Source organism: Tenrec ecaudatus, chromosome 7, assembly GCF_050624435.1.
Source record: "Tenrec ecaudatus isolate mTenEca1 chromosome 7, mTenEca1.hap1, whole genome shotgun sequence".
Taxonomy (NCBI): domain Eukaryota; kingdom Metazoa; phylum Chordata; class Mammalia; order Afrosoricida; family Tenrecidae; genus Tenrec; species Tenrec ecaudatus.
The window spans coordinates 52,669,828-52,697,156 of record NC_134536.1 but is presented as its reverse complement, the minus strand read 5'-3'; the positions used below and the strand labels follow the sequence as shown (position 1 = coordinate 52,697,156).

Below are 27,329 nucleotides of genomic sequence, written 5' to 3'. Positions count from 1 at the left end.
ACATACTCAGGTGGTTGTTGTTGTTTTTTTTTAATTTGGGTAGAAACCAAAAGGCTAATTCTAAAACTTTTATCTAGAAGCAATGGAACTAGAAGAGTCAAACCAAAGAACAGAGTCGGAGGTCACCTACTGACTGACTTGATTCCCAGACCGACTACAACACTATGGAGAAAGGATGAACAGTTAGAATAAGGGGGAAAAAAAAGACAATCTAAACATATGGCCCATACTTCATTTTCTCACTTGATTTTTGATAAAAATGCAAAGGTAATTCAATGTAGAATGGACGATTTGTGAAAGAAATAGTGCTGAAATAATTATATCTCCTTAGGCAAGACATGAAAAAAAGATGCATTTTTGATAAAAAATTAATTAAAAATTAGTTATATAAATACATGTAAAATGTAGAACTATTAAAGTTGTAGGGGGAAATTGTTGCGAACTTAAGTTGGGCAAAGATTTCTTATATACGACACAAAAGCAAACTCCGCAAAGTAAATTTTGAGAAGTTGGTTTTCATCAAAATTAAGAATTTCTGTCCTATCAAAGAGAATGATAGAGGGTCAAAGCCAAGCAGCAGACTGGGAGACATACTTAGAAACCACATAAAACAAACAAAAAAACACCCTTAAACTCACTTCCATCAAGTTGATTCCATCTCAAAATACCTCCGTAGGGAAGATTAGAACTGCCAATCTGGGTTTCTAGGCAGTAAATCTTTGCAAGAGCAGAAAGCCTCATCTTTCTTTCAAGGAGCAGCTTGTGGGTTTGAACTGCAAACCTAGTGATTAGCAACTCAATGTGTAAACTCACCAGGGTTTCTTGCAAACAACCTACATATTGATAAAGGACTTATATAAAGAACATACAAAGCTCAATAAGTAAAAAATGAAATATTTTAAAACAATTACAAGACGGATAAACAGATTTTTCAACCAGGAAGATATACAAATGGAAAGTAAGTATTTGAAAAGATGTGGAACACATCTCCTCACCTTGAGCTAGACAGTCCTTTGTGATGGCCTTGGGCAATAAAAGATGGTGAAAGGGAAAAGAGCCCATAGAAAATAACATCCAAAAATTTTTTTAAAAAGAAAGTAACATCCATTTCTGCCCTTTCCCCCTTTCTTGGAATGCTAGTTCTTAGAGCATGGAGCTTTATTTTTTCAAAGACAATGTTAAATGAACATAAAAGACAAACAACAGACAAGGAGAAACCTTTGCAGATCACAAAAATATCAATACAGAACTTACATGCATGCAATACTGAAAGCCCAGATTTGTAGAATGTTTAAAAAATCCATCTCAGTTGTAAGTTATCTACAAGTTACTCCCTTTATTTTATTCTTTCTTTACTAGTCCTTCACCTTGCAACACACCCATGCTGTGTTTTTGGAAACATTGTAAAAAGCACCAATTTTCTTATATGTATGCTTGATAAAGTAGGAGGTCAGCAAAAGGAAACATTTTAGATACAAATTTATTTCACTTAAATTCAAGTGACTTGGATCTAACCTATTTCAACAAATAGGCTGAAAGTGAAAGAATGGAAAAAAGTATTCTCAAGTAGTAACCAAAAATAGAGCTGGAATGGCTATACTAATATCAGACAAACAATCTTAAGTAAAGAGCAGTCACAAGAAATAAAGAGGGGCATTCTATATTGGTAAAAGGTTCAAGTCATCAAGATGTAACAACTATAAGCATATATGAACAGTCACAAAATTTACATGACATAGAGGGAGAAGGGAGATTAATTGGTGACTAATATACCACATTCAATATTGGATAGACTCCGTAGACATAAGATCAATAAGAAAATAAGAGATTTAAACATTTTGAAATAACTAGACCTACCAGATGTTTACAGAATACTCCACTCAACAAAAGTTGAATACATATTCTTTTCAAGGGTATGTAGAGTGCTCATCATCGGACTAAAAAATAAATCTCCATACATTTCAAGAGATTAAAATCATGCAATGTATATTATGACTACAAGGAAATGAAACTAGAAATCATTAGTAGAAGGAAAATCCACAAATATGTTGAAATTCAGCAACACATTATAATACAAATGGAGCAAAGAAGAAATCACAAATAAAATTAGAAAATACTAAAGAGAGGAACAAAAACGGAAACACAGCCCAACAAAATCAATGAAACACAGCAAAGGTATTATGGGGAGATATGCGTGTTGTTGGGTGCCAACTCTTCGTGACCCCATCACAACACAAAAAGACTGTACGTCCTGTGCCATCCTCACAACTGTTGTTCTGCGAGAGTCCACTGTGGCAGTCACAGTCAATCCAGGGCCTCAAGTGTCTCTTTTCTGCTGCCCTTATGACCTCAAATCAATAACTTAACTTTCCATACTGAAGAAGTAAAAAAAAAAAAAGCTCAAAGTAAGTCCAAAGCTACCCAAATCAGAGCAGAGAAACACGAAATAGAGAACAGAAAAATGGTGTCGATGAAACCACAAGACACGGACAGTGGAAACTACAAAACCTTACTGAGAGAAAGTAAAGAAGATCCAAAATAATATAACCATGCTCCTGGATTGGAAATTATAATGTTAAAATAGCAATGCAACCTCAATTTGTCAGTAAGTTCCAACATTATCCTTTTCAAAATTTCAACCACCTATTTGTTTGCATAAAAGGAAAAGTCAGTCCTCAAACTTATGTGGCATGACCCTGGCCCTGAATAGCCAAATATAATCTAGCAAAAGGAGAGCAAAGCTGGAAACTCACACTTATTGATTTCAAAACTTACTATGGTAATCTAGACAGTGTGGTAACAGTACAAGCATATAGATCAATGGAAGAGAATCGAAAGTCCAGAAATAAACCTGTATATTTATGGTCAATTCATTTTTGCTCATTCAAAAGGGAGGGAATAGATTTGAACAAACAAACAAACAAAACCCAAACAAATGATGCTGGAATAACTGAGCATCCAAATGCAAAAGAATGAATTGTTACTACACCTCATAATATATACAAAAATAAACCAAATGGATCAAAGACCTAAATGTAGGCTACAAAAATGATTAAAATCTTAGGAGGACATAAAAAACAACAACCATATATCTTTGTAGTCTTGAATACGATTGTGGTTTTGAGATACAAAATCAAGAGTCAAAGTAAAACATTGGGCTTCATCAAAAATTACAATTTTTTATACTAAAAAGAACACCACAGTAACAAGAACAAAAAAAGGTAACACATAGAAAGGGTAAAAATCTTTACTAATCATATATCTGAGATGAGTATTTAGAATGCATAAAGAAATAATACAAGTCAACAATAAAAAGATAAATAATTACAAAGTGGGGAAGAATCTAAAAAGGTCTTTCTCCAACGGATCCATGACCTTGCGGGGGACAGCACTGGAGACACAGTGTGGGAATTGCACCTGACCTGATCCCATCACACCGAGGCAAAGCACTGGGGGAGTGCAGCGGAACAGCAAGGGAATGGAGCGGCAAGGTCCCCAGGGTATGCTGAAAGTGGACTTTGGGGCCAGGGTGTGGTCCCCAACAGACTGGACTGGAAAACGCTCCTAAAGGCCTACAAATGATCCTTGAACTAAAAAAAAAGTCTTTCTCCAAATGAAATAGCCATTAAGTACATAACAATACTCAACATGAGTAGTCACAAAAGGAATAAATATTTTAAAATCACAATGAAATATAATTTTAAAAAAAGACATAATAACATTGGCCGGACTGTGGAGAAATGAGAATCTTTGCATATTGGGAAGAGCCTGGCAGCTTCCCCAAAGGTGTTAGTTTATGAAGCCACATCCATCTAGGCGCAGGAAAATGCCAGCACAATAACTTTCCCAGTCACTGTTGAATGAACTGCATAAGCACCAAATGGTCTAAATCCTAATCTCCATGTCTCTCACTTGAGTAAGGGGTTTCTTTGTTATATTAACATGGCAGGATTACAAAGGGTCTATCCCGAGCCAATTTCTTTCGAGATGACACATATGCTAACAAACGGAGATCCGGGGAGAGCCATGGCAAGGATGGCCCAACAATAGAAGCTCCACGAGGAAGGAGCCTCCTTCCAGCGTCAACAGGGAAAGGCTTCCCCTCATCCGCACCTGGAATTGGGACTTCGAGCCTCCTTAAAGGTGAGAAAACAAATCTCTAATTTATTTTTGTTTGTTCAATTCATCCACTGGTAGTATTTCTATTATTGAAGCATTTTCATAATAGCCCCAAAGTGGGACCAGTTCAAGCGCCCAGCCGTTGCTGAGAGGCTAAACAAAACATGGTGGGCCGCCATGGAGTGCTCCGTGCTAACAGAGGGCGCAAGTCTCGATACATGATGCACCATGACAGACCTTGAAGACATTATGTTCATCCAAAGACGCCATCCAGAAAAGTCCACAAGTTGCTTGATTCTACTTATAAGGCATGTCCTGAAAAGCTAGATGTAGAGAAATGGAAAGGAGATGAGTGGGTACTGATTTGAGTGCAGTGCGGGTGGGAACTGGGACCGGGAGGCTATGGGGATATTGGGAGGAGCAGCTGAAGGGTTGGAGATGACAGCTAAAAGGCACTGGATCGGTTTATTTTTAAGGTGAGAAAATACTCCAAAACTGTTTGTGGTGATGGCTGAATATACTGAATACACTGAAATGTAATATACTGAAGACCAGTGCACATTACATTTTATTTTAAATAAATGTTTAAGAAGAGAATTCATGAATTGTATACTTTACATTGGCTAACTGTACATTTTGTGAATTCTATCTGATTAAAGCTGCAGTTTTCAAATATCGCCATGCAGTCTCATCAAGGAACACATGAAAGCGGATTCTCAGGATACCGAATTCAAGTCCTTAGCAGGCACAAAACCTACCAACCCAAACCCCACCAATTAACCGCCTACTAGCTCACTTATGAGGCCTTTTCCTTTCTATTTTTTCTAGTTTTCATCTCTTTAAAATGACCCTGGATATCAGACCTCCATTTCAAAAAGACCACTCTCCTAGCATCTGCCAAGGCCTGCACTGAATGCCGTCTGTCTCTATAGTAACACGCTAGACAAGCTGTTCCCCTTGGCGCGGGTCTACACACAGCGGTTAGCCTCGAGATGTTTTCAAGGTTTAAGTTCTCTCTCTGGAAAAGAAGAGCCGGAGAGGCAGAGGGCGAGAAGGACAGAGAAGGGAAGATGCAACGGGAGTGCAGGAGGGAATACTATGGGAAGGGCCCAGAATACCCAGTAAAACAAAACAAACACGTAGTAACAAGAAACAGACAACTATTAAGCACGCCCGCTCAAATTCGCTTGGCCAGAAATAATGCAATGCTGTTAACACCAACAGACTGCCAATAAGGATCATTATGGTGCTTTACAAAATTGATTGGTGTCATGCAAAGCTACCCAAAAGGTATTCAACAATGTATCTTTCAAATATGGACCCGAGATCATACAGCAGCTTTTAACTTCAACAAATTCACAAAATAAAAGTGGATCGCAATGACGAGACAAAAATCGAACCCGCTACTGTTACGTAGGCTCCGACTCCAAATGACCCTACAGGACAACGGCAATGTCTCCACATGCTGCTGAGACTGCAGGTCTTGATGGGGCTGGAAACTTCATCTTTTTCCTGCCGAGCGCCTGAAGAGACTGAACTGCTGACGTGACAGTCAGCAGCCCAGAACCCATGGTGCCACCGGGGTTCTGTGAACATCAGGCAGGAATACTTTTCTTAATGAATGGAGAGAGGAGGCACACTGTAACAGTGGTAGGGGGCAGTGTCTGGCCGCCTCTGACTACTCAAGGGGAAAGAAAATCAAACTCAATGAGCTCAAGGCCAATTCCTGATGCAGAGGTTGGACAAGCTTCAACTCTCAACATGCCTTACTAGTGCTGATGCCAGGCCAACCATCCCCCCAGACACTCTCTACTCTGCTGGCGCCACCATCGGTTACAGTGGCCACACCAAACTCAAAAAGCTTGGCCTCAGTGGGGCCTTCTCTCAGTCTCAATCCATACCCAGGCCAAACTCATCATGAGACTTTGCTCTCCAAGAGTTTATTGATCAAGATCAGCCAGCCCGCTGGTTCTTCCAGGAATGACGTCAACCTATTTTATTTTTTTAATATAAGGGATCAGAATACACCCCCTTCTCTTATTATACCAGGATATTATGAGGCCTCATAAACACAACTAAGAGTTCTTTATACAAATGGTGCAGAAAACATCATACAACACTGTGAACATAACACACACACACACGAAGCAGCTGCATACCAGCCTTGGCCACCTGGGGCCAGTCACCCAGAAAGGTCTGTTTCCAAAGCAGAAAAACAGTTTTCTTCCTGCAATTAAGAAAGCGTTGTTATGATGCAGGTAAGGGATCCTGCTGTAACAGAGCTGCTTGAGAAACTCCAGCACAAGCTGAGGAGGGTTTGCTGCCAGGAACCAAGCCTCCAAATTAACAGGCACCAAGGCAAGACTTAACATCACATCCACTGGATAGGGAAAGAAAGTGAAACTGAAGAAAGCAACATGCATTAAAAAAAAAACTTAGATGAAAATATAGGCCAGGAGTTGAGCTGTATGCAAAAATGTACAACACACATTATTTATGTGAAAGATGAGATTTGGTAACATTGGTCTAATTGTGACACATCAGTGGTCAGACAACAAACTACACTTCATTTTGCTTGGCTCAGAATAAATCAAATGAGTTGGACTCTACGTCCTCTTCGAGTGCCTGCCATAATCAAACAGCATACCCTCCTCTCAAGGCTGCCACACCTTATATGTGATGCCAACGCATGGCGACCTTATGTGAATCAAAGTAGACCTGAGCCCCACACGGTTCCAAGTGGCTTATTTTTTGGGGAAAGCAGATTTCCATGCCTTTCTTCCAAGCAGCTTTTGAGTGGACTTGAACATGCATAAGTTAGATCACTTAGCACTTGGGCATGTTAACCATTTGCAAAAACCAGGAACTCTAGGAAGTCAAGTTTTTAATCTTTGTGGTAGTTATATAATCATTTGTCAATTTGAGGATCAAGAGCAAAGGGGTGGAGTCTAGCCTGTCAATCAGGTGACAGCCAATGAGGACTCTGTGTGGACACGGTCTTCTCCTGAAGATTCTGAGAACTCTAGTATCCCTCCCTGGAGAGCAGGAAACACTCTCCCCACTCACTCCCTTGGAGATATTTCTGAGAAGCCACATGAAGTTACCCTGAAGCACAGCTCCTTTGGAGCTGAAGGAACCACATGGCAGGGCTGAGATGCTTATAACACCACTGGATCCACAAGACTTCCAATCCACTGGCCTGTGATATTCCTGTATTTGGTGTCATTGCATATGTTTCATGAATCTGAAGAGGATTTTATAGATTTAGAGTATCGGACATATGGGCTAATATCGGATTTATGGATTTGGCTAGAATGTTTTCTCAATATTGAATTGCTCTTGTATATAAAGCTCTTTCTTATACACATATGAGATTGTCTATGGATGTTTCTCTAATAAACCCTGACTAACACAATCTTCAAACGGTCATCCTCTTATATGTATCTGTATTCAGGAATATACATCCATCCATCCATCCATGAGGTCAATCAGCAAGTATTGATACAAAGCCATAACTCATTACCCACTGCGATTGAGTCAATTCCAGCTCATAGCAACCCTATACAGGGATTTTGAGACTATCGATCTTTATGGGAGCAAGAAGTCTCATCTTTCTCCTGTAGATGGCTGGTGGGTTTGCATCCCTAACCACTGCTATCAGAAGCCCAATGCCTAACCTACAGCACCATCAGGGAACCTTTATAAAACCACAGAAACTTTTATTAAATGAAAGTATCAAAATGTGAAGCTACTGTTTCTATGTTGGTCTATACACCTCTGAAGCCAGTGTTTCCACCTCTCTAACTTTCCCTCCAGAATTCTGGGCTCTTCAATGGGCAACACATCGAAATCTCATTTTCATCGTCCTTGAAGGACTCAAACTGCATTCCTCTGAATGCTCTTTGAGTTTAGTGCAGATTACTAGAGAAAAAAATGCAAAAGTACAAGAAAGAACTTTATATCAAGCAGTGACTTTACATAATAAAGGAACCCCACTGATGCCAGGGGCTTAAGAGGAGAGCAAATGTTTTGAGAATGATGAGGGCAATGAATGTACAGGTGTGCTTTACACAACTGATGTATGTACGGATTGTGATAAGAGTTGTATGAGCCCCTAATAAAAAGATTTTTTAAAAAAAGGAGCCCCAGCCCAGTCCAATTCAATGGAATTCATCAGTCAATGCCAGCTGGGCCCTCTTCTGACTCCTGTAGCTGCAGGCCCGCGATGCAGAAAGGGGATGTGGAACGCAGGAAGATCACAGTCGGTGGAAACCTGGCCAGGTGCTGGCAGCTCTCAGGGGCTGGCAGCCCACCTGGGGCCAAGCACCCTCAGGTGAAGTAGCAGAGAGAGCGACATCTCGGTTCATCTTGTTCTTATCAAAAAGGACCGCAAGGAGGTGTCATCTGGCTGTGACTTGATTGACAGGTTTGACTCCACTCCTAGCCAGAGGTATCTAGTTGACATAATCCCCAACAACCACAGGGATCCCAAAGAAGTCTGAAGGGGCAACACGGGAGTAGGGTGGAAGGGGCAGTTTCCCTGTGAAACTCTCAAAAGACAGCCTTGTATCCTCAAAGAATGAGCAAGTGCAGTATCTGGATTGAAAAAACAAATAAAAAACCCTCCTTGGTGTGACTTCCCTGGCTTTTTTCTCACCAATGCAGCTTTCCGTTTTCCTAGAACTTCTTCCTTACAAACTCTCATAATTGCCCTGTATCCTTCACCAAAAAGTCTAACAAGAATACCCCTCCTGAGTCCCAACAGCCAGTCACCATAACTGCCTTGAACTGAACTGGATGTCCCCAGAAGCCACGACTTTTATTAACGTTTTTTCCCACAGTACCCAAACGAGACCAAGCCAAGTGTATTACTTAGAGAACTTATCTACAGCCATCCACTGATGGCTACAGCCATCCACTGTTCGGAATTAAACTGCAACGTATGAACTAGAACCCTACTCCCACACGCACGGGCATTCAGACACACATACGCAGTTGACCTGCGAACAACACAAGCAAATCAGTTTATCTGTGGATATGTTTTCTGTTGCTATTTTGGTGAGTTTTGGTGTTGGGAATATCTGCATGGTTAATTCCTGTCACTAGGACCTGGTAGCCCCTTGCCTCCACTCGCCCGCCCGCCCTCCCTCCATGGAGAGAGGAACAGTTCATGAGGAGATTATTAACATCACATGGTATCTTAAATGGATACGCAGAACACTTGAGCTCATCCAATAGTAACAGTATCGAAGGGAGGAAAAAAATATCAAAGGGAGTGGCCCAGTGCAGTTCAAACTCAGTTGTTCAAGTCAACTGCAAGTGCATGTGGATTTTCAACTGCACAGAGAGTCGGCACCGATGTCCTTGTTGCTCAAAGGTCAACTGCATTTGTGTCTATATGAAGGGGCTTCAAAAAGCTCCCAAACTTTCTGAACCCCCATTCCAACAGTTGTTAGGTACTGTAGAGTTAATTCCACATCACAGAAACTCCGTCAGAGAACTACCCCAACCAGGACTTTGAGAACGTCAGGATTTCGTCTCACTGATTTGGGTCAGATTATCAGGAGGAACCAATTCTGGGACATCATGATTGGTACAGCATAGTCGGTGTAAATGCAGAAGATCCTCAAGGAGGTGGACTGAGGCAGTGGCTGCAAAGACGGACTCAACATTATCTTCTCACGAGAAAGGCACTCCGGGCCATTGGGCACAAGACCTAACAGATTTTCATTGTTATACGTAGGCCCTATTATAAGGTCGCTGAGTTGAGACCAACTTAAGAGGCACCTCACCACGAGAACCATCTTTACAGAGGCCTGCAATCGTTGTGTGGGTTTGAACCAAGGCTTTGTGCACAAAGGCTTCTCACACTAGCTATTAACTCACTGTCCTCGAGTCAATTGTGATCACGGAGGCCCAATAGGACAGAGCAGAAATAGTTTTGTGGACTTCCGAGACTGTAATTCTTTACAGAAACAGAACTCTCATCATTTCCGGTAGAGCAGACAGTGGTTTCAAACAATTGACCTTGCAGTTAGCAGCACAGGCTGACCGGCATTACCTTTCAAAGAGGTCACTGGGCGATGAAGCCTCATGCAGAATAAACTATTAGGTCAGTACAAAGAAGGGTATATGAAAGATCTGGGAGCTCTACGAGAACACTCTTCCACCAGAGCCAACGCTTAATTTTCTCTCTGAATTAACCACGTTTGACGATTTCGTTCACAATATTGTCAAGAATAAATGAGATGGCTTCTGAAGTGCAAGAAACACCATAGCCTTTTATTAATCATTCTTCCTTAGTAAATGCAAACAATTCAATATGCTCCCGGCTTGTGTTACTAGCTCTCCCTCGTCCTCTGCGACAGTCAGAAGTCCACAGCCCCTGTTAAGAGCTGATCTGGCTCACATTTTTAACTTACTAACGGTTTAGGTAATAAATATTTTGAGGATCAGTTTGTGTGCTCTCTCGCGCCCTACCAGCGCCCGGTCTCCAGTGTGTAAATGGTTCCCTTTCGCCTTTTAGGAGCCTGTATTCCCTCAAATGACAGAAATCTGAGATATAGCTGATCATGTTTCTAGTAACGGTTTTTCTCATTCTAGGAGTTTTTAAGATATCGACTGGGGCGCGAAAGACACGGATGCGGCGCAAAGATAGCCTATGTAGATTTTCTAAGCAGTGTGTGCGTGAAGGCGGCATCTCCCGTCTTTCATTTTCTCTCTTTAACTAATGGTGCTGCCATGCCCAGGCGCAGATATCGGCCAACTAGATTTCCAAAATGGCTTTGCTCCTTTCGAACTGGCAAAGGGCTACAAGACACAATTTATTTCCACTGCAACCAATCTTCCTTCTACTCCAAATATTACCCGAAGCATAGACAGCTGAGCTAAATCGCATCTGCTCAATTCAGCAAGGGAGTCGGCAGGACCTTTGATTGACGTAAAAAGAACTGTTCAGAAAAAAACAAAACCAAAGACCACGAAGCAAACCCCAGAGGCGGGCGTAACCCAGCATCCAGCCCTCCAGCAGCTGCCGCCGCCCGCCCCACAAACAGCCCTGAGCCGTGGCCACGCCTCCCGCACCCCGCGGTGGCCACGCCCCCTCCCGTGCCCGCCGCGGCCACGCCCGACGTTAGGCGCGGGAGTCGCCGGGCCGGGGGCGGGGCCTGCGCCGCCCCTCCTCCTCCCCGCCGCCGCCGCCGCCGGCGGCCTCCGCGCGGGCCTCCCAGCCCGGATTCCACTCACTTTGTTCTCCGCCTTTGTCCTAATCCACACCAGCAGGTGGAGCCGCACTGAAAGTTTCCGAGGCCTTTCCGAGAGCGGGAGCCCATCTTGCTCGCGGCCGAGCCTCTTGCTGGAGGAGGAGGGTCAGAGCTCGGTGCAGCCAATCGCGGCCAACGCTGCTAGTTCTCGGAGCAGAATGGGCTGTAGTTTAGTGAAATAGGAAAGCTGCAAAAACACCGTGTGAAGTGCTCCCGTGTAAATAAAAAGAGGAAAGGGCAAAAAAAAAGTTTCTCAAGTCGCCGCGGCACGACGTGGGGCCGGCGCCGGGGCGGGGGGCTGCGCTCTGCCGAGCGGCCGCGCGCTGGACTGGATCGTGCCGCCGCAGCGAGCCCCCGCTCCCATTGTGCTGTGCTTTCCGAAATATGGCAAAGGTCCAGGTGAACAATGTAGTGGTGCTCGATAACCCCTCTCCTTTCTACAACCCCTTCCAGTTCGAGATCACCTTCGAGTGCATCGAGGACCTGTCTGAAGGTGAGTCGCCGCGGCGCCCGGCGCCCTGTCAGCCGCGGGCTGCAGTCGGGGAAAGTTTCCCGGGCCTGGCGGGCCGGCGGTTGCCGGGCGCCCCGCGGCCGCGGGCTCGGCGCTGCCCGGGGAAACTTGAAGTTGCTGGACGCCGCCGCCGGGGCGCGCGCGCCGCCGAGCTGCCTGCCGCGGCGGCTCAAGTTGCGAGGAACTTGTTCGGGCGGAGGTAGCCATGTTGTCAGCTTTGTCTGGCGGGCGGGCGGTCCGCGGGCCCCGCACCCGGCTGCGCGGCGGCGGCGGGCGAGGGGCGCGCCGGGCTGGCCCCGCGCTGTCCGCGGCCCCCGGCCCCCCGGCGGCCGCGGGGACCAGGCCGGGCACCGAGCGGCGTGCTGGGCGCGTGGGGCTGCCGCGCCGCCGAGTTCGACGCGGAGCCATCTTCCCGAGCGTGGAGGACGGGGCGACGGACCCCGGCGTCACGGCGCCGCCGCCTCCCCGCCGCGGCCCGGGGACCCGCCGCCCAGCCTCCGGCCCCGCGGGCGAGCGGCGAAGCCGGCTGCCGAGCTCGCGGCGGAGCGGCCCGGCTCGCCCGGGTGGCCATGCTCGGCCGCCTCCGCGAGGGGAGCTGGCTGGCCGCGCGGCTTTCTGGCCGCCTCGACCAACCAGCGGGAGAGGCGGGCGCAGGGTCGGGCCGGGCCGGGCGCCGGCGCTCCCCGGGGACCCAGGGCCCTCCCCGGCCGGGCTGCCCGGGCGCCGGGGCTGCAGGCGCGGGGCTGCGCGCCCACCAACGGGCATCCCTCTGCGGTGGTGACCCGAATCCTTTCTCTCTCGGAAAGAAGGTGGTTTCTATGCTACAAAGTTGCATCGAAGCCAAGAGCGGCGGTTAAGTAAAATAAATAGCCAGGACTTGATCATTGGCTTCTGAAGAGCCAGAGATTTGCTTTAGGAACATGTTGTGAGATCGAACTATAATGACTCTATTCCGAACAAATGAAGAAGAGAGCGAGCCAGAATAAAACGGTAAAGTCCTGATGGCAATGCAAATGATTTCACCATTTTTGCCTGAGTACACCCGAGGACTTCAGAAAAACACAAAACCCCCTCTTTTACTATGGGCTGTAACAAAACTTGGAAACCGAAAACTTGCCAGCCTTCCCTTTCTTTGGCTGACTTTGATTTTATTAAGTTAAGACAGGGCTTCATTTCCAGATTTTGGAAGAAAAAAGTTTAACCTCATCGATGCAAATTTAAATAGCAGTTATATAGGGCCTTGCCTTTTTGAACTTACATGTATTTTTGACAAAACGCATTTAAAATAATTGTGCTAGTGACATGCAAAGCATTGCTTTTTTAAAAATAACTCAACCGCTATGATAAATATTTTAGTTTTTTAGATCATAAAAGCTGTAAGTAATGAACTTTTTAAAAATGGCAGACACGTAGAATAACATTTCTGATTGATTTCCCCCACCTCCCTCCTTTAGGTAGCCACAAGTAACTCTTCCATTCAATTGTAATGACTATATTAAGCATATGCATTACATGCAAGATGATGTACTTATCAACCTAATCTCTAGCTTCATTGTAAAATTAAAGAATTTTTCTGATTATTTAAAAAGCATTTGGCTACTCCCAGTGAACACCTAAGGCATGTCTGAGACCAGGCTCATTTACCATTCCCAACAGTCAGTTTTCCTCTTTCATTGCCACTGTGCATATAAAAATGGGGGAATGTAGGAGAAACCATAGATCAGCCCATTCCAACTTTTTACTACCGTCCTTTAGGCATTTGAAGCTCAAATAACAGTTATTGCTTAGGTGATGCCTTCCATTTTGAGTGAACTCTGAACCAGGAAGATAGGCGGGTCAGAGAGGTGTAATGGAGCTATTCTTATTGGATGGTTGGTACCTGCCACTCATGAAGCCAAAGCCACTTCTAACTGGGATCCACTCACAACCCAGCTGAATCACACTCCAGACTTTTCTGATACTGGTGTCAAGAATATCCTTACTTCCACAGGTACACCACACTGCATAGGGGCATGATTACTGAGCATTCATTTCGATTTTTTTTTCCCCAAAAAATTTAAGCTGAGTCATACTGAAGTTAGAATCCATCAAAATGGTGCTATGCCTGTGTACTCCACCTAGAGGCTGTGTGGATTAGAAAAATTGAGCTCAATTTTCCTTTAAAAGGATCATTTTAAAATTGTCTTTAAGGAAGAAAGTCATGGGTGTTTGCTCCTATGCACTTAAGATCATTTGGTTGCTTAAAATATAAAGCTTATTTCAAGATTACTCATTGCCATCAAGTTGATTAAGACTTATAGTGACCCTATAGGACATAGTAGAGCTGCTCTCTAGTGCCCCCCACCCTTAGGTCAAGTTTCCTTATTCCACTATTAATTTGAGAGCTATAAAGGGAAGAATTTATATTCCCCAGTTAGGTTTTTCCAAAGAGCCCAGGCCTTAAAACTGCAGAGCTGGATCTTATTTTAATGTTTATTAGCTCTATAACTTTGATTATATACCTGAAGAGCTTCCATTTTCTATGGATAATTAACCAAAAAAAAAAAAAAGCAACCCCAAATTGCCATCAAGTCAGGCTCCTGTGATACATTCAGATTGGTGTCTTATTTCTTCGACTGTGCTTTAGAGTGTTGCTGTGATTGCAACGGACTCAGTGCAGTGGGCTTGTTTTGTTTGGTTTGTAAAGTTGAGATGTACACAGTATGTGTGCAGTGAGTGGCCAATGACTGGAATATAGTATTTTTAAAAGTAGGTTTACATTGAGGATAAGCCAAAAAGCATTGCCATTCATGCACTGTCAAGTTTATTCCAAACAAGATGTGTTTAAACCTGTCATGGGCATCTGTGTCTGGCTGCAGATGTAGGCAAGTCCTTTCAGTAATACACTTGTGTTAATCGAGTTCGAGTCCCTTCCAGCACAAGGTCTAATCAAAACAGTGGCTGTTACTGGAATCTTCTGGGCCAGTTAAATTCAAGGCATATAAATAAGCTCAGAAAGTTATGGAAATTTGGGGGGAAGTTCCAAGAGGGTAAATGATCTTAATAGACCTCCTTAAAGGACCCAGGAGAACCACAGGGGTTTACTATGAAGTTGTTTGGGTTTGTTTCTGTTTTTTAGTTGAAAATTACATTGGTGAGTAGAAGGCCAAGAAAGCATAACAGAGATTTTTTTCCATCTCCACAATGCACTTGGGTCGGTGTTTGTGGGTAGCCTGGGCTGTCCTATGAGAATATTTCTGGGAAACCGCACCCCATCCATCCACCCTAATGTCTGATCTTGCCCCTTCAGGTTCCCCTTTTCCCTCCAAATTCAATGTCTCAAAGGAACACCATCTGAGTCCTCCTTTCGGGATGCCCACATGGCTATTTGTTACATGATGTAAAACTAAAAGCACAGAATTCTGTGGGGGAGGGCAGGAGATGGAAACACCACCTCCAAAAATATGTGAACTCAGATGGGGAGGATCCAGAAACAGTAGCTGCACATTTTCTTTCTTTTTTTTAATGGAAATTTTTATGATCGTATAGTAATACTTTCTGACTTGTCCTCATAAGAGTTCTAGCATAACATGTTATACAGATGCCAACTTAAACACCATTTAGGGCCCCAGAGCACTGTATGTAACAGGATTAACATAGGAATTGAGCAAAATTCTCTGAAATCTCTGAGTGACAATTTCAGCCTTAACCTCCACTTGACCAGTTCAATAGATACAGTTTATCATGGTTCCCTGAAGTTACAGACTGGGCTCTTGTAATCTGCAGGGGTTTTACTGGTTGATATGCCTAAATAGATGGCCAAGCCTTTCTTTTTTAGTCCATGTAATTTGGAAGCTACAGCCTCTCCTGTTGGGCAAGTGGTGGATGCGCAGAAGGTACACTGGGGCTAGAATCAAACCTGCGTCTCCTTCATAGAAGATGAGAATTCTGCCACAGAACCCCCAACAGAGCCTTACACCTACCTCACTGTAATCTCCTGGATTAAATCTCACCCCCTGACCTCTTTCACCTTTTCAAAATGAAATTATGTTCTGTTCTCATTTTCTTGTTGATACTGTATGCTTTTAGTAATGAAAGACATGCCAAAATCAAAGAGAAAAAGGTTTTGCTCTTATGGATCTTGTGGGACACATTTGTCCCAAATAAGACTGAGTGAGACCTTTTCTTTCCTCAGGTTGACCCAGGAATAGAGATCCTGGACAGGTAACAGCACATACTGAAAGTGGATTAGCAGCTTCTCAAAAAATACGAGACTGAAATTGTAGGTTGCTGATATGTCCCATGGGGCTTGAAAAGGTTAACTTTGGTGGGTCGGTCCAGGACTCACTCCACAGGAATCCTACCCATTTTCCCGGCTTCACAGGTTACTGACAATAGTTTTAACCAGACCTAGTCAGTATTTCTACCTCGATACCTAGAAGGCATCTTAACTGTTTCCACATTGGTATTCCCCACTCCAACAACTTGACAGTGCTCTGGTCTTCTCCGCGGCCTCAGTGGTCCCTCTATTCTTGCCCCGTGCCTAGGCCTTCAATGACGGCTTTTTCTTACAACCTCTACTGTCCTTGAGTTCTGTTGCTTTGACCTTCCAACTCCACCCAAAATGACCTCACCTCTAAAATGAGTTCATGGATAAGTACAATGGAAAGACAGCTTTTCCGTGGGGTTCTTTTTGGAAGCCCTCTTGTAGTCTCCACCATCATAATCTCTTGTGTTCAGTGTTTGAAATAGCCTCCCTTCTTCCCTTGCTCACTTAACTGTCTCTACGGAAGACCGCAGCCAACACGATCCTCCCTCTGCTCACACCCTGCAATGGCTTCCCACACGGGCCCATCAGTAAACAAGCAGAAGTCCTTACGATCCTGCAGAGCTGCACAGGATCCAGCCATGTTTCCTTCCCACCCCCATGGTGGTGCCTCTGCCCTTTACTCACTCTTCTGCACCTGCCCTGCCCTCACGGCTTTCTCCTGAACATGCCAAACCTGCTCCTATCTCTAGGCCTCTGCATTCACTGTTCCCTCTCACCAGATGCTCATGGCTGGCATCCTTGGATACTGGTCCTTGATCAACAAGTACAGAGTTTCAGGCAAGAAGCAAGGCCCTGCATTTGGAATTGTGCTAGAACATGAGGGAATACTAGTGTTCCAGGACTAGGCCATCCATGACATAAAATAACACAGAAACACAACAGGTCCTCAGAAAATAACTGTTGACTTAATTAAAGAAAGTGTTATATTTAAAGGCATGTTCAGTTGAATAACTTAAGTTTACAGTACAGTCTGGGTAAGAAACAGTACCTACAATATTTATAGTGTCTATTTAGGGAATAAAAATATCTATACAATCATGTAGAAATAGTAACACATGGTGCCAGCAACGAGTGACCCAGAAACTCGCTCCTCAGGGAGTGCCTGTAGTCCTGGTGCAGGGAGTCCATGAGGCTGACCACTGCAGCACCAGACAGCCTGAAAGGACAAGGAGCAGTGCACTCATCTCGAGGTCTTTGTAGCACATTATAAAAGGTTCTCAATATAATGTGCCAGGCTGAATTGTATGCATTGTCTTGGACTTCTTCCTCCCACCCACTTCCACTGTGTGCACTCAATCCAGTGAATCCCTAAAAGGCCCCTTGGAGTCCCTGGATGCATGAACAAGTGAAATGTATACCTACTGACCAAAAGGCTGGTCAAGAGCATCTGTCCAGAAGCTTGAAGGAAAAAAAACCTGTTGGAGTACAGTTCTACTTTGATAGCTGGGGTTACAATGAAACAATCAACTTATGGCAACTTTTATTTTTTGAAGGATTGTTGCTTCCTCTTGTCAATTTAAAGAATGAGATGAGGGTATTCCAAGAGGGAAAAATCCAACAGTTCTTTAATAGCTGGCTGATAAACTAATGCTTTTTATTTCTAAGCCACAAGGAAGGTTTTACCTCTAAGGCACGAGGGACCTTCACTAGTAATGATATTTACACTTGGAGCTCTGATCCTTTGGAGCCATGTAACACGGCACAGGACAGTGCTTCTACCTGTTGAATGCCACTGTCGTCAAGCTGATTTTGACTCCCAGTCAGAACTGGCCCGTAGAATTCCCAAGTCTGCAAAGGGCACTGAGTCAGTAGTGAGGTTTTTTGTGTTTCATTAAGTGGGTTGATAAAAGATTGCATTAAACCAGGAGGGATGCTATAGCCACATAACGGGGAAATGCTGGGGAACTTCCGAGATGTTCTTTAAGGAGCCCTGGTAGCAGGCTGAGTAAGAAGGTGCTCAGCTGTGCTGCTAGAGAAAGAGGAGGCAGTCTGCTTCTGTAAAGACTTAAAACCTTGGGGTTCCTTTGGGGTAGCTGTGTCTGTCCTGTGGATCACTGTGAGGCAGAACCACTTGCACAGCAGTGAGCTTGGCTCTGGGTGGCTCCTGTGGGACATCTCCAAAGACTTACTCTGCCAGTGTGGTTTGTGACTCCTAAAGAATCGACTGAAACATTTCCCAGCATTTTGGCTCCATTCTCTGGTTATGAGGAGCAAACAGTTTGAGAAACTCTGGAACGAAGTGTAAGAATTTATAAGGTACAGTCCAGTGTCTGCATTTTCTACTCTAAGCAGCCAGCTTTGAGCACTCATTATATGGTGAAATGGACACTAAAGGGGGCTTTGATAGCATCTGGTAATACATTTACTGACTCTGAAATCTGTGTTGGTTTTCAACTCTAGACTTGGAGTGGAAAATTATCTATGTGGGCTCTGCAGAAAGTGAAGAATACGATCAAGTTTTAGACTCTGTTTTAGTGGGACCTGTACCTGCAGGAAGGCATATGTTTGTATTTCAGGTAAGATGATTCTTGATAACTGTCTATGCCAATGTTTCTGAACAGCATATTCTTTCATGCTCCTCGTTTCATTCTCTGGGTTGAAACACTGCCTTTGGGTTTTGTTCCTCCTGCCTTCAGGTGACATTTCTGTCACAAAGGAACTCTGACTCCTGCTACGTTGTGCTGAGAAGCTCTGGAGATGCACAGCACAGCGCGCACTAAACCACATGCTGCATCACGATGCACAACAGCTAGTCTTGGGTTCTTCCCGAGAAGATCCTCGTAGTATTAGACTTTTGGTGGCTGTCCAGTGGCTAAGCACATGGACTTAAAATCCTGACAGATGAAATTGTCTTCATATAAACACATACACACAAATACAATAATTTCCAAAAAGTCAGTAACTGAGTAAAGTTTAGAGGAATCTTAGTAGATAATCAAGGGTCTACTTGATCTTGAGTCCCTGGTTTACTAGAGCATCTGATGTGCACATCTTCCAGTGGACTGCTGCTGGGACTCCACTCCCCTTCTCGCCATTTGTGAGGGGGAATTCTACTAGCATAACTTATGTTTGGGTTTGTGTCGAGACTTTAGTTGCTGTGATCTATACTCAAATATTTTATTTCTCTTAATTTTTATTAAATTGCTAAGTAGAACTATTCAAGCACTTCTCAATTATCCATGTTTACTTAGTGGAGATATTTATAATCATCCAAAGATGAACTAAATTTAACTATAAATTTAAACTGTAAATTTAAAACCAGTTACTAATTTCTGATACAAGTATTTTTACTCAAGAAAATCCTATCAGTAAAGCAGAATAATCACTAGAGACTTAATCCAGAAAAGAACCAACTCTCTCCCTTTCCTGTGTTTTACCTTCTAAGATGGGAAGGTAAAATGATAATCCAACAGTTTTTTCAGCAGCAAGCAAAGAATTCCTTTAACATCTCTAGATTTTCTAAAAAGAGAGGCAGAATTTGTCTTCCAGCTTTAAAGTAATCAAGGATCTAAGAAATAACCTGGTCTATCCATACCGCTGACTATATGAATGAAGAGGCAGTGGTGCTGTTGGCCAGAGCTGTGAGAGCACAGCTTCAGCGACAGACCTGGGGAAAAAAAGGCCCCGTGTTGGAGGAGGCACCATACTTAAGACCTGGTTCAGAGTCCAGCTTCAATGGTCACTAGCTATTAGAAGACTTTAGATAAGCTCCCCACCTATAAAACGTGGGGATTAGTCCAGCGTGTGAGCTAATCGAAGATTAAATGGGGGAATAAAGCAGCTAGCACACTCAACTGGCAATTAGTAAGAACCCGGGTTCTATAATTTGATTGAAATTTTATTGTCTCAGCTTCTTAAAACTGCTAGAGAGAGAAGCAGCATTTCTTTGGCCCCACTATCCTGGAGCACTCCTGCTTTACTAATTATTAACTCTGGGTATAGTGAGAAATTTGTGCTGTGATACACCTTTTCGTGCTACTATAAAAATGCAGAGATAATGCCCCCAGATAAATTCCTCGGTTTTAAAAACAAACCCTCAAATATCTTTTGTGTGTTTAGCCTGCCAGGAAGAGCCCCGAAGGGTTTGGCTTAGGCTTAGAGTGCTGTGGGAAAGAAAATGCCTTGCTTGGATGTATTTGCTTCTAGTCATTTCCAGGTTGTTTTACCTTGGTGTCAGTGCGCACTGCCAAAAAGGACAGAGGTAGCATCATGTGATTTTGGCTGTCTTCAGTGCATGCATTCTATAAAATTCACCATCAAAAGATGGGACTGCGGTCCAGGTTTTGTGTGGCTTTGTGTCTTAAGCAAATGGCCCTAGGATCCTCCTCTACCATGCTTTTTGTCAGTCAGCGTAGTTTCTCATGAGTATGTCACAAGCTTGCAGGGAGATGGCCAGATATTTGCCTAATATTACTGGCTGTTGTCACAGATCCTTAAATGACCTGAGAGGCTTGCAGGTTTCTCTACTTAAATTTGCTTAAGCTAAATCCTTTGGCAAAGAACTTTTAAACCACAAACATGTCTAATTCCACTTTGCTGAAGGGATGGGAAGCAATGTGGGGGGGCGAGCTTCCATGGAGTACTGAGCTATTTCCATCTCCATTCCCTTTCACTTACACAGCACCTCTAAGGTAAAGAACGTATTCCCAGGAACTGCTGTATCGTCCCAAAGAGGTCATGAGCTCTAATGGCAGGAATTGAGCTATGAATCCACTTTGAAATACAAGTCTGTGTGGCAGACATGAGGTGACAGAGATGGGATCCCTGCCCTGGAGGGTGCAGACACATTTAGATGGTTAGGTTTGCAGTGGTAGTGGGGGGTTGTGTCAAGTAACGTAAGCACACAAAAAGGAGCTATTCTTTTTCCTTCTGAGTTAGAAGGCACTTCACAGGGAAAGATGCATTTGATGCAGACTTCAAAAGCTGCTGATGTTCTCAAGATGTTAGAGGATGCCTTTTGGATCATGGGAACGGGCTGTGAGGCACAGAGATGTGAAAGAAGAGCACCCCAGTTTAAACAACTGGTGCAATTCCTATGTCTAGGACAAGTGAAATGCAAGGACGTGTGAGTGGGGGTTGGCTAGAGACAATTATGAAGGGCTTTAAAAAGAACAAATATTACCCCCTAGAAAATGGAGATCATCCGAGGTGTTAAATGATGGGCCAAGCCAGAGGCTGGGAGACCAGTAAAAAAGCTTATTCTAGAGAAGAGATGGAGACATGAACTTGGTCTTCAGAGGCTGGGAAATGTTGAGACCAGTGATGTCGAAGATGGGATGCTAAGACGGACTGAATTTGGGGGCCTAAGTGACTAGGGTATATCTTTAATGCCTGTGTCAATCTTCTCATGTAGGCATGACATAAACATTCATTTGACGATGGCTTGGCGATGCCAGCTTCAGTTATGGAATTGGCTGAAGCACGGAGCCAAGCTCAGGGATGTTCCCAGGTGTCTGGGCAACAGTAAACTAATTTAATGGAACTTTACCCACTGCCAGAATGGCTGCCTGGGGTTGAGCTCAAATGCCTGACATTATTGCACATCGCTACAGCCCACCATTCTCTGACCCACTTCTAGTTGGTCTCCTTGCCCTGCACATGGCCTTGAACAGGCCCTGCCTTTGTGCTCATGGCTCTGGCTGCCTCTAGCCCACCTGCTGCTGCATTCACTGTGTGCATTCGCTGAGGCTCTGCTTATAGCAGCTTGATTCAAATCAGGATCTTTGACTGCATCCAGTTTCTATAGTGTGTGCGGTTTAAGTAATTTTATTTTAGGGCCTCGCAGAGTGATTACAAAAGATAAATGTTTTTTGAAAAGTACTTAGTTACATCTAACTCATTTTCCATTTTAACAAAATAATAACATATCTGACGGTAGATAGGTAGGCATAAGGCTACAAGTGTTCTGGGTAGGAGAGGGGAACTGGCATATACTACATCTTCTTACATGTAGCACATCTGTGTAATACATAGGAAACTAATGTATGGGGGGGGAGGGGGGGTTGCAAAAACAATCACACAAGTTATTTGCATGAAACTGGTAAAAATGTTTGCTGTAACAGGACCTGTGGAGACAAATGAATATTTAGATCTAAAAATTATGACTAGAAAATTTCAGTGAATGACTATTTGATAATTGAATATTGCATAATTCCTCATGAATTACTCTATACTGTAACCAGACTCTTTCCTCTAGCAGTAGTGTTTTCTAAGTGTTTGCCGTCACCTTATATGTATGGGAGAGCGGGATAGTGAACAAGGAGGCCAAACAAGAATGATGCCTTGTAATTACGGCACTGGGGAAACATGTAGACTACCACTGACTGCTAGCAGAGCGAACAAATCCATCTTACCTGGGGAGAAGTATAGCCGCCACAATGAACTTTAGAAGCAAGGATAGCAACAGTTGGTTGCAAGTATTTGTGACATTCCAGGAGGGGCCAGTCATTAAAGAAGGACATCATTCTTGGTAGAGTGGCAGTGAAAGAGGAAGACTCAGTGAGATGAAGTAACACAGTAGCTGTGCCATCATGACGTCAAAGGCAGCAGTGACTGTGAGGATGACACCAGCCCAGGCAGTTTCACTCACTCTGGTGCATAGATAGGGTCCCTGTGAGTCAGGGCCCACTCGACAGTAACAGTACTTTCACATGCTCAGGCGAGGTGCCATATTGTGGAGAAACGTGGACTCCTATTTCCTAGCAGTAAATCGATCTCAAAGTGAGCTTCTGGCTTCAAGGTTTTGTCATGCCCCCTCAACTGATGCTGCTCAAGGTAACTCTCCAGTATCACTTGCAGTTAACAGCCACTGTTTATGTGTTTTTGTTTTTCTTTTTAAATTACTGTAGGCTGATGCACCGAACCCAGGACTCATTCCAGACGCAGATGCAGTAGGTGTAACAGTTGTGCTAATCACATGCACCTATCGAGGTCAAGAATTTATTAGAGTTGGCTATTATGTAAATAATGAATATACCGAGACAGAATTAAGGGAAAATCCGCCAGTTAAACCAGACTTTTCTAAGGTAAAGTTCTGCTTTTTTACGTACCTGTGTTTCTTTGGCAATTGTCATTCATAGTAGTACACTATGACAATGGCTTTGAGAGACAAATTTGAGGTCCTTGTGCCAACTGGGCAAACAGACCATTGTTCTGTTGTCACTGGTGACCTCAAACTCCATCTCCAGATATGCATGTCATTAATAATCAGTGTTGGGCAGGTACCTTGAGAGTCTCTGATGGCTTAAAAAAAAGTGCCTCCTATAAGAAATATAGCTTTGCTTAAGGCTTTTTGCATACATAATAATTGTATTCATTTCAAACTTCCATACATATCAAATGCCACACCCATACGGCATTCAAGTTCATTACGCAATAAGGATATTTTTGCCCATCATGCTTTCCAAAATTACAGGGGGAAATTTTGCTTCTATTTTTGTGAGTAATTAGTGTGTTCCTATAGGCTTTGTTATGTACATAAGTGCTTCATTTGCTTGCTATGCTTAGGTTTTAAATTTAAAACAAAACAAAAACCCTGAAGATGAATCCCAAACCAAAAATTCAAACCCCACTGTTGATTCCAATTGTTGCATAAGGTTTTCTTGGCTGTAATGTTTACAGAATCATCAGGCCTTTCTTCCACAGTGCCACTGGATGGGTCTAAATAACCAATCTCTAGCTTGGTAGGGCGTACAAACAGTTGGTGCTACTTGAGAAACAAACTTACTCCTTCGGAGCCTCTTTTGACTACAGTGTTGCTGAGACTAGGTTTTTACAGGAGCAGACAACCTCCTCTGCCTTGCACTTAGCAGCCCAGGGCTTTTCTAACCCGAGCACTATCCCACCTTAGTACCTGCTATTAAGGACCTTTTTTTCTTAGAGATTAATCCAAACTTTTAAAATCACACTATTTCTGGTGATTGAAGCTGAAATCTGGGAACCAGCATCCTCAAAAATCCTTAGTCCTAACCATTTCTGGGAAAGGGGTGGGGGTGGGGGGCATTTAGTCACTGATTTTTGTGAGGGTTCTGTATAGCAAATTATGAACCTGACGTTCCATTTGTCTACCATGCAAAACAAAAAACACAACCCCAGAAGGTAATATAATGGTGTTCCTTTTGTAACCATCAGACAGAGTGGTTTCCATCTCAGGATGGGCCTGCCAGTAAAATGAGGCTTGTTATCTGAGTGGTGGAACCTTGTATGGCAGGGGGAGAGAATGCCGTTATAAAAATGAGCTATGCATTTAAAAGGTAGGACCAGCCACTAATAGTTTACTTGGGTAACTTTTTCCTTTGTCTTGAATGGACAATGGAAGAGAGACACTATCAGTCTAAATCAGGCGCTATTAAGTAAAAGCATCCACCTTCAAAAGAGCCCAGAAGGTGGAAGACTTCCTGGAGCCACAGGGAGGGTGGGAGAACCTCTGAAACCATTGTCCTTAGATAATCTTTAAATCTTAAACAGAAATACCCCCAAAGTCTAATTAAAACCAATGGTAGCTTAACTAGGGGAAGGTCCAGAAGCATTACCCTCTTTTAAGAGCGACCCACCTGGGATGAAATTGACATTGAGGGCAGCAAGTTTATGCTCCTGGAGCAGGAAGGACTGGGAAAAAGAAAGGCGGTGGCCTGGCAGCTGCGGACGGAGGGCGACAGAAGGCGCATGAGGTTTCACTGTGCATATGCTCAAGAGCAACACAGTGTTGCAAAACTTAAAAGAAAACATTCTCTCTGAAGGAAATGGAAGCCTAGACAAGGTAGAGGCTCTGTTGGAATGCTAACAAGCCGGGCGAACTCCCTCCGAGGCTCCATGTCTTGCTCCCACTAGGCCAAGAAATTTCTCTGGGCAAACCTTCTTTATTAGGTGGCTGTTGCATTTGACGAAATCGACTTTTACACGAGAACCCACTACCATTGATTGCACTCCTGTTTGTACATTTGTGCTTTATCGTTTCTGTGTTTCCCTTCTGCAGCTTCAAAGGAACATCTTGGCATCTAATCCCAGGGTCACACGATTCCACATTAATTGGGAAGATCACACCGAGAAACTGGAGGATGCAGAGAGCAGTAATCCCAACCTACAGTCCCTCCTTTCAACAGATGCCTTGCCTTCAGCATCCAAGGGATGGTCCACGTCAGAAAACTCGCTCAATGTCATGTTAGAATCCCACATGGACTGCATGTGACCACCTGCGACCCTTTTAGTACAAAGTAAGCTATAAAAACAGAACTATTTCCCTGAAATTCCGTAAGTACAGAGTCAAGACACAATGTGAAGAATTTGTTTAAAAAATCATTCTGTAGAAAGTTTATATGAAAACCAGTATTTGAACAAATTGTGGAATATAAATACAACTATTTTTAAGTAATTTTCTTCTCTAACGCGTTATTTGTTTCCACACAAATTGATTATATATATCATTTCTCTTCTATAATGGAGTTAAAGCACATACAAAAAGAACTGAATCTCTAGACCCGGTTGAAAGCTATCTTAACTTCTCGGATTATAACCTTGTGGAGGCCACTACTTTACAAAGACTAAACTACACTATACGTACGTGTGTGTGTATTCCTCATGAAAACATGCATGGTTCTATTTGAGGGCCAGGTTTCCATTCTTCCCTGGCATGAGGGGAATAGAAGTGAGCTCTGTGCCACCAAGACCTCCGGGGCCTGATTCCCTCAGCCACTCTGAAGCCGCTGAGGGCTGCGCAGGCACCACATGTAATGTCACACGGCACCTGAGATCATTACAAAAGCGGCTCATTGTTCCTAAGGGCTGCTGGTTGTGGTTCTAAATTCTATCCCAGAGTTCAGAGCATCAGAGCAATCCCTGAATCGTAAATCATTACTCACCAGTGAATTCAACTTGTCAAATACAAACTCCTTAAGTTTAAAAATACATATGACAATGACTCGCGTGTTCATGAGATTTAAACAGATGCTGTAAATTTTAACCTTTAATGGTTTTAGTACCTCAGCCCTTATTGGCTGCATTTATTTAAAAATCTAGGATTTCGAAAGGTATATTTAGCTTTATCATGAAAGACAAGTTGCTCTTTTGGAATTATATACAAGGGACTTCAAAAAGTTTATGGAAAATTTAGCATTGTGAAGCCCCTTCATATTTCCCCCCTCTAGTATTCTTGTTCATAGCTCTTGGCACTCACGCAGAACAATATTAGGCATATTTGTGGTTGATGTGCTCTAGATAGTTCTTCCAGATAAAATATTTTTTAAAAAGTAATCATCGAAAAGAATCCATCACTAAATGGGTCAGGAGGTGGTTTTTCTGTGCTGAGAGCTAGGCTCTTTCTGTTTCTTCTGTTCCATTACATTAAGTATAGACGACTTTGACCATTCTTGTTGCCAAGCACGACGTTAGCCATGACCACGTGACACACAACTGTGCAGTGCCTTCATATCAGAAACTTTCCTACTATATATTTTAAAGTGTTAGGCTTTGAGGATAGAAGAGTGTTAAACATGGATTCTAAGTTGTACACATTTCCTGCTATTTTTAAAAAATGAATCTCTGAATTTAGCAAAGTTTGGCTAAATGTTACCACATTATCAAATTATCTATTGTCCATTAACTAGTTCATAGATTTGAAAAGTAAAATTAACACCCAAACTGTTGAAAGTATAGTTTGATGAAGAAACTTTGGCTTGGGTCTGATTGCGAGTAAAAGAAAATGTTAAAATATTACTTAAAACGAAAATAAAATACTTCCTGATAAAATGAACTGTTGACTAAAAGGACATAAAACAGCCGTGCGCTTGTTAGAAATAGTGCACGTGTGAGCCGGGTGATCAAAGCAGTGCGCTGCTGAGTGTTATTCCCCTAGCTACAGGATCAATTTCTATTAACCTAGTAAGTTTTTCTTTTTTATTAATTAAATAAATGGACAGCCTGTTTTCACAAAAATTTGGGACTACTCTCAGTTTTACCTACAGATTTGACCTAAAGAGAAAGAGTTACGTGTAGTTTTTCTTAGTATATATGAATGAGGCTTCAGGAAGTTTGTGGGGAAATGGAATTAAATAATGGAATCTAAACTAATAGAATTTTAAAAAGAACTATTAGATGTTCTTTTAAAAAAGATGCGCTTCCAGACACACAAGGT

At 43.2% G+C, this 27,329-nt stretch overlaps 2 protein-coding genes across 3 annotated transcripts in view; one reads left to right on the top strand and one right to left on the bottom strand.

The window, feature by feature from the left end:
* Positions 1 to 27,329, bottom strand: part of MCM9 (minichromosome maintenance 9 homologous recombination repair factor) — a 104,957-nt gene that overhangs the window by 46,032 nt on the left and 31,596 nt on the right. The window contains exon 8 of one of the 2 annotated variants that reach the window (XM_075554622.1): positions 16,828 to 17,357. The exons of the other annotated variant lie outside the window; for it this stretch is intronic. Within the exon in view, the coding sequence (XP_075410737.1) occupies positions 17,293 to 17,357 (65 nt within the window). The 3' untranslated portion in view covers positions 16,828 to 17,292. Of the gene's footprint in view, positions 1 to 16,827; positions 17,358 to 27,329 lie in introns of those variants that run through there. 2 annotated transcript variants of the gene reach the window in all.
* On the top strand, positions 11,399 to 25,575 carry ASF1A (anti-silencing function 1A histone chaperone). Its single transcript, XM_075554623.1, has 4 exons — positions 11,399 to 11,874; positions 18,602 to 18,717; positions 23,050 to 23,226; positions 25,176 to 25,575. The coding sequence occupies exons 1-4, from the start codon at positions 11,766 to 11,768 to the stop codon at positions 25,386 to 25,388; spliced, it is 615 nt and encodes a 204-aa protein (XP_075410738.1). The 5' UTR covers positions 11,399 to 11,765; the 3' UTR covers positions 25,389 to 25,575.